At 55.5% G+C, this 7,214-nt stretch overlaps 1 protein-coding gene across 1 annotated transcript in view; it reads right to left on the reverse strand.

The window, feature by feature from the left end:
• Serbp1 (SERPINE1 mRNA binding protein 1) overlaps nt 1-392 on the reverse strand; it is a 15,210-nt gene extending 14,818 nt beyond the window's left edge. The window contains 1 exon segment of the mRNA XM_023718277.1: nt 1-392. This exon segment is cut by the window's left edge and continues 19 nt beyond it. Coding sequence (XP_023574045.1) covers nt 1-377 — 377 coding nt within the window. The 5' untranslated portion in view covers nt 378-392.
• Nucleotides 393-7,214: the final 6,822 nt, after the last annotated feature.

A 7,214-nucleotide genomic window follows, 5' to 3' on the forward strand; every position in this document is an offset into this window, starting at 1 on the left:
TCCGATTCGTCGTCAAATAACTGGTCGAATCGGTTGGTGACCACGCAGCCGAAGCCTTCCTGTAGGTGCCCAGGCATGATGGTGGCTCGGCGGCGCGTTCCTCCACGGATTGCAGCGGGCCGCGCCGAGCCAAGAGCGCCTGCTTCAGCTCTTCCCACAAGATGGCCGGGTCGAGAGAGGGGGGCCGGCTTCTCTTCCGGCTCCAGGCGCACTTCCGGGGGCGGCCTGTGCCGCACGGTATTACGGGTTTTGTAGGCTGGTATGGTTATTCCTACGGCGTTTGCGGGAGCCGGGCCTACAATTCCCGGCGTGCCCTGCGCGGACACTCTTCGCGCGCGCCGCGGAGGCGGGATCTCGGGCGGGAGAGCCGCAAGCATGCTGAAGGAGGGGAAGCGCCGCGGCGGCGGTGGGCGGAGTCCCGCCACCTGCTCTTGTCACCCTGAGGCTCGCAGGTCGGCAGCGGCCCTGAAAACAGGAAAACGTGACGGCATGTTTGGCTGGCGACCGCGCTCGGCTCTCGTTTCGCCCGCCTCGCGTCTGTCCACGGCTAACTTTCTCCGCGCTTCCGGCCGGGTCAAGGTGACTCGCGGACCTAGCGACGGGAGAGTTCGCAGACTTCCGGGGCGGCGGGCGGTTCGTCCAGCTCCACGCGATGCGTGTGCAGTGCCCGCCGTCTCCGCGCCGTGCCGGGATCGGCCAGGGGACAGGTGGAGCTGCCGCACGCATGCTGTGCGCCCGCCGGGGCAGCAGCGTTCCGGGACGCTCCAGAGCCGAGTCGACCAGCTCCGCACTGGTGTCCGGCTGCCACGGCTTAGGTGGCTGCGGTGTTGGTGCGGGACGCCCGTCATCCCGCCACTCGGGAGGCTGAAGCAGGAGGACGTCACGAGCTCTGGGCCAGCCTGAGCTGTGTAGCCAGACGCTTTCTCAAAAACACCCAAAAAATTAAAAAGCGAGCTAAATGTTCAGGGGCATCTCACATCCACAAGGGCAGGGAAATACATCAGGAGTAAATAATGACGAACAGCACGGATATTAGCCACGAATAGTGATTCCCGCAAGGCCTCTCAGTGTCAGCATATGCAAGCACGTTGGTAACACTCTTGCGGTGTTTCAGCCTCCCTGCATGGACACAAGATGCAGAGAAGGTACTGCCCCAGTGGCAGGTGCTGCGCGTCGTGGGACCGGTTCCGCCTCCGACCGCGATCGCGAGGCGCTGCCCAGGTTCATGCCCGTGGCGCTGGCGCAGGCGCGATCTTCCGCCCGCACTGCGAGCCCGCGCGGCCGCGCTCAGCGGCCCTGTTAGCGTCGGACGCTTCCTCACATTCCCAGTTTCTGAGCAGTTTCAGTCTATTCCTTAACAAAAGAAGACGCGGCTAGAGTTGGGGCGTGTGGCTGCCCGCCTCCCGCTTTCCCAGAGTCACTTGGGTCCCTCTGGCCCTCTCGGGCACTCTGCCGTGTGCGGGTTCCGGCGCGTGGCTCTCACCGGGACCGGCTGCGGAGCCCCGGGGTGCGCCGCCTGAGTGCATTCTGAGGGCCTCCACACTGCGCCACGCCCGTTCCCTTGCCAGGCGCTTTACTCTGCCGGCTGGGGGGCGGGGCGCGCAGCCGTCGTGGAGCGGCAGCTTGGTTCGTTTTCCCTTGGGGACGCCACAGTTTGGAGGCATCCGGAATGCTCCTTTTTCTACCTCTTTCTGGTGGCAGCCACAAGTGTCCTGTGAGCTCAGTCCTCCCCTCCACTGGCCGGGAGTGCAAAGCCGGAGGGCCTCACACAGACCTTCCTGCACGAGGCGCCCTTCCTGTGCAGCATATCTGAAGAGAAGCTAATTGGGCCACGGGCTCCCAGGGCCTGCCTGCAGTGCCCTTGCGTTCCTCGGAGAAGTTATGTACTAAGACAGCTCAAAAATGTTAGGAATAAACATTTTTTAAAATGTATTGAGTACGGGATCTTCAGAGTCTCACTCCACAGATTGAACTCGTAGTGATGCTCCTTTTTTCAACCTCCCAAGTGCTGTGATTCCAGGTGTGCGCCACCACGCCCAGTGTAAATAAATGTTGGGGAGCAGCGCAGGATCTTCTAAGAATGTTCAGCTTTCTGCTTCCCTTCTGAGATTTGGGTAATCCAGAAAAGTTGAGTTAACTATTTTCTAAGTATGTTCCCCTCTTCTAAGAACTCTTAATTACTCTGTAGGGCTGGGGGGGGCGGAGCTCAGTGGGGGAGTGCTTGCCTTAACTTGACGCCCAACACAACAGGAAAAGCACAACATGTACTCTTTAAAATACAACTAGACAGGTATGGGGACTGACACCTGTCTTTCCAGCCCACAGAGGTTGAGGCAGGAGGATTGCAATTTCAAGCCCAGCCTGGAAAACCCAGTAGCTTGGCAAAACCCTGCCTCAAAATGAAAACGAAAAAGACAGCCAGGGCAGGAGCTCAATGTGCAGACCCCGAGTTCAACCCCCAGTCCTATTAACTAAATAAACCTATTTATTAACCCTAACCCTAATAAATACTTCTGGCCACCTTCAATAGGAAAATATTGACAGAATCATCCTCATAGGAGGAAGAAAGGAGATTTCCTGGCATTTTATTTAAATGAAAGGCACACGCCTTCTAACAAGTTTAAGATTCCATTTGTTAGAAATGTGGCCTGAAATGTCAGTTCTGATGCTTGGATCACATCCTGTTCCTGCAACAGAATACCTCGCCTAAATACCCAACGAGGTGCCCGATGCCAGCAAGACCCACAGGCTGTGGCCCCCCTTACTGCCCTGGATTGCTCTGGTGATGCTAACACTCAATTCCCGGCCACCTTACAATCTTGTTTTCACACATTTCTAAATCATTTCAACCCACAGTTACTGCTAGCATAAGAAATACCTAACAACTATCCCTGCGCTGTAGACTGCCAAGTATTTCTTTTTTCTTTTTTTGGAGGGGGGGAACTAGGGATTGAACTCAGGCCCTTGTACTTGCCAGGCAAGTGTGTATTCTACTGAGCTATCTCCCCGGCCCCTTGTCAAGTATTTCACATGCTGAATTTCCATCAATCCTCAGAGTGACATGAAGTCCTAACACCTGTGCCCGCCTGTACAGATTGTGAGGCTGAGGTCATGCACCTTCCCCAGACTCAGGGAGGGCCCAGGTCAGCGGGTCTGGTAGCCTGGATGCCCAACCCTTGGACCTGGGAGGAACGCCGCCGTAGGAGGAAAGGCCTCTGGGCCTCACGCTGCTGCAGCTTGTAGCAAATAGTGTTGTTATTCTCTTTAAAGTAAGAGACTCTCGTTTTTTAGTGTGCTCTGTGATGCATTTGTAAAACCAATAGAAACAGCTCTTATGAAGAAGGGGCACGCCCCCCTGGTTGAGGGTGCGGGTGAGGTGTGGCCCTGCGGTCTTGGCTAGGGCTTCAGAGCTAACCTCCCTGCTCCTAACTTCCTCTGGAGAGCCAGTGAGCCTCCTGACTTTAGGCGTCTTTCTATAACACCCTCTTTCAAATGACAACTGGAAACAGGAAAAGAGCTGTACTGAGATGTAATCCATAGGCTACACAGATTGCTCATCAGAATGACTCTACTCAGTACTTTTCAGTCTATTTAGCCAATTGTCCTGCCAGCCCTGCTAATTTTAGAGCATTTTTATCACCTCCAAAAGAAACGCATCCCAGGCCAGCCCAAATGTGCTTTCCTTCTCATTTCTTTGCCGATCTGCGCATGGCCTGTGAACACCTTCTGGCCAGCTTTCTGCGTGTGTGGTGGAGAAAAACTGGAAAATAGCCAATAGGGACTGGACCTGAACTCGGGTGCAGAGTTTGGGAACTTCCTGCCAGTCCACTTACCCTGCCTTAATCCTTTAGTCCTCACCCCTCTCCTCGCTCCAGCTCTTGGTCCACTTCCCATTTGCAGAGGCTCTATCTCATTGTTTCCTATTATATGGCTTTTATTTTGCTTTTTGTAAGCTATATTTTAGTACAGGGTCTACAGGGTCTCACTACACAGATCAGACTCGTAGTGATCCTCCAGTTTTCGGCCTCCCAAACGCTGGGATTACAGGTGCTCCGCATGCCCATTCTTAGTCGCCCTCTCAGTGCATCCCAGGGGGCGGAGTTGAATACCTTGGTTTCTTATATGAGAGACACCATGCAATGGCTAAGCTTGTGTGTAGTAATTACCTCACTTACCGTCATTTTCCCACAAATGATTTGTTTATCCTTCTTCACGGTGGAGTAGTTCTCCACTGTGTGTAAATGCCATGGTTTGTTTAACCATCTGTGGCTACAGTTACGGGCCTTTTCCAAGATTTAGCTGTCCAGAGCTGTGCTGCTATAAACAGGTCCCTAATATGTGAGAGTCTGTAACTTCCAGTAAGATTCCTAGAAGGGCATTAGCTGGTGAGAGGAGTTTCTAGCTCTAGGTTTTGAGGAATCTCCAGCTGAGTTCCACAGGGCTGCCCTCATTTACATTCTTAGCAGCGACGCTGAAGGCCCTCTCCCGAAGGCATTTGCTGTTATCTGATTCCCTGATGGCGGCCATTCTTTCTAGAGTAGGGTGGAGGCTCAGTGTTGTTCTAATTTGCCTTTTTTTTTTTTTTTTTTTTTTTTCTCTTTTCTTGAGTCAGAGCCTGACTTTGTAATGCAGGCTGGCCTTGAACTCACTGTGTAGTCCAAGCTGGCCTCACACTCTTGGCGATCGATCGTCACACCTCAGCCTCCTGAGTGCTGGCTGGGATCACGGGCCTCCACCTCCATGCCCAGCCTTAACTTTCCTTTGTCTCACAGCCAGCTCTGGCAAATGAGTCTTCTTGCATCTGTTGACTGCTTCTGAAGACAGCGCGGGCTGCTGCTGCAGCCTGCAGTCCTGTGTCCACTTCCTCGCTCAGAGCACCTGAGATCGCATCTGATCTGATCATGTGATCAATCCCTCCTGTAGGGGAGTTTCTGTGGCTTCCTGGTCAGTGTCAGGGTAAGCCAGCTCCTTTGAAGCACCCAGGCCCTCTGTCGAGCAGCACCTCCGCATTGGCAGCTGGCCACCCTCCAGGCGCTGGCCCCGCTTCCTCGCCTTCCTTTTCTGCATGCACATGTGCAGGCCCCTGGCTCTTCGCGCTGCTGACGGCAGGCCTCCTTCTCAGGGCGGCACATTCCTTCTCACCGCGGGAGGCCGCTGCCTGCGCCCGTGCTCCGATGCTGCAGAACTGGCCACCCTGCATTCACCTCTGCGTCTCTGTTCACCCCTCCTAATTCGTAATATTGGCAATCAGGTGTCTGCTTAGCTGCCGTTCCCCAGGGCGAGGCCTCGGGCCTGGACTGCTGGTGAAGACAGCTGGGCCTGGGAGGAGGGCAGGGTCCTCAGCTGCCTGCGCCTGTGTGGTGGCGCACTGGCTCCCGAGCACATGAGGTGCAGGCATGCAGCATGGGCTCACTTAATGCTCCTCACAGTAAACACGTGAGGCCAGCGCTATCCTCGACCTAGTTCACAGACCACACCTGAGGTGGAAACACGTCTCAGACCTCGAGACAGCACGGCAAAGCCCTGGCTCAGTGCAATGCCGGCTTCTGGCTTCACTGGGCCTCACGTGACACCTGTGGCCTGAGTGTCTGCACGTATTGCTCTCTTCCCAGCACTGGGGATTGAACTGTGACCCTACCCCTTGTGGAGACGAAGTCTCACAGAGTCGCCATGTTGCTGAGAGTGGGCCCAGCATGTCGATCCTCCTGCCTCAGCCTCCCAGTATGCTGGGATTACAGGTGTGCGCCCCCAAACCAGGGTGCTTTTCAGGTAAGTGGATGAATGAGTAGAGTCCTGTCTGGTGTCTACGGGAGAACCCCGGAGCTTATTTAAAGGGAGGCAGAAGACACTATGACGTGGACGTGAAGTCCTGGGAATGGAACACCATGAGGACTGCACCACCATGGCCCCTGCCGCACAAATGATGCTCCCTGGGAAAGTGCCGGAGCCTCCTCTAATGCAGAGGCTGAGGAACTCATCACCAAGCCGCCACCCTGCTGTGTAGCCCTGTGACCAGCTTGTGCTGTCCTGTGTCCAAGCCTTAGTTTCCTTATTTGTTAAACAGGGATATAATCAGTAGGATTCCGTTGTGGTGGTGCACACCTGTCATCCCAGCCCTCAGGAGGCTGAGGTAGGAGGATTGCCCTGAGTCTAGGGCCAACCTGGACTACATAACGAGACCTATCTCAGATGATAGATAGACAGACTGACGAATGGACGCATGGATCTGAAGGTGGCTGATGCGCTGAAGCTGTGCTCCCTTCACATCTGCTCACCACCACTCGCCCACTGGGCAGCTTTCAGGGAAGCAAGAGGGACACAGGGACATGACACCCGCTGTGAGCAACTCTGAGAACAGTGCCAAGCCCCACGCCCCGGGCAGGACCTCTCCCGAGACAGCACCGTGCAGCTCTCTGTGCCACAGCCACGGTCCTCGTGGCCAAGTGGGCCACGGGGCGGCGAGGCCCTGCTCCAGCCACCTTGGTTCAGTCTGCGGGGTTCAGCACGACACACTGTTCACAACAGATGCACACAGAGTCGATCTCCGCGTTGGAAACAAAGGTGTGGGCCTGGGGTGCCGCCCTGCACCACGTAGCAGAGGACCCAAACAGAGATGAAGGGGGAGTCGCATTTTCTCATTTCTCAATTGGGGCTGGTCATCAGGACTCTGACCAGTAGCATTACTGCAGGTGCATGAACGCAGGCCGGTCATCCCACCGGCCTTATGTGTCGAACAGGGATGTAATTATGAGGACTCAGGTGTGGTGGTGCACACCTGTCTTCCCAGCCCTCAGGAGGCTGAGGCAGGAGGCTCTCTGCAAGTGGGAGCCCAGCAGGGCTACGCAGTGAATTTGAGACCAGCCTGGATTACATAGCAGGATACTGTCTCAACTCCCCCCCCCCCCCACCCCCCCCCCCCCCCAAAAAAAAAAAATGAAAGTGGACAGAGTAGGGTGGGCTGAGAGCTGAGCAGGGAGCTGCGGGAGTGGCCCTGCAGCCCCGCCAGAGCCCTCAGGCAGCTTTTCACGTCTCCCCACTGAGGTTATGCTTGTCTAGTTCAAGCTATCCCACATTAAGTCCTTATGCACTTTGCAACCGTGCTGCATTCCTGGACCTTCCTGCACCGCCCGCAGGGTTCTTTGTAAGCTGGTTCAGCTGCTGTGGACCTCATATGGAGAGTCCTCAGGACACTGCGAGCAGAAACTCCACTCGAT

Source organism: Octodon degus, unplaced genomic scaffold (assembly GCF_000260255.1).
Source record: "Octodon degus isolate 3935 unplaced genomic scaffold, OctDeg1.0 scaffold00057, whole genome shotgun sequence".
NCBI classification, from domain to species: Eukaryota; Metazoa; Chordata; class Mammalia; order Rodentia; family Octodontidae; genus Octodon; species Octodon degus.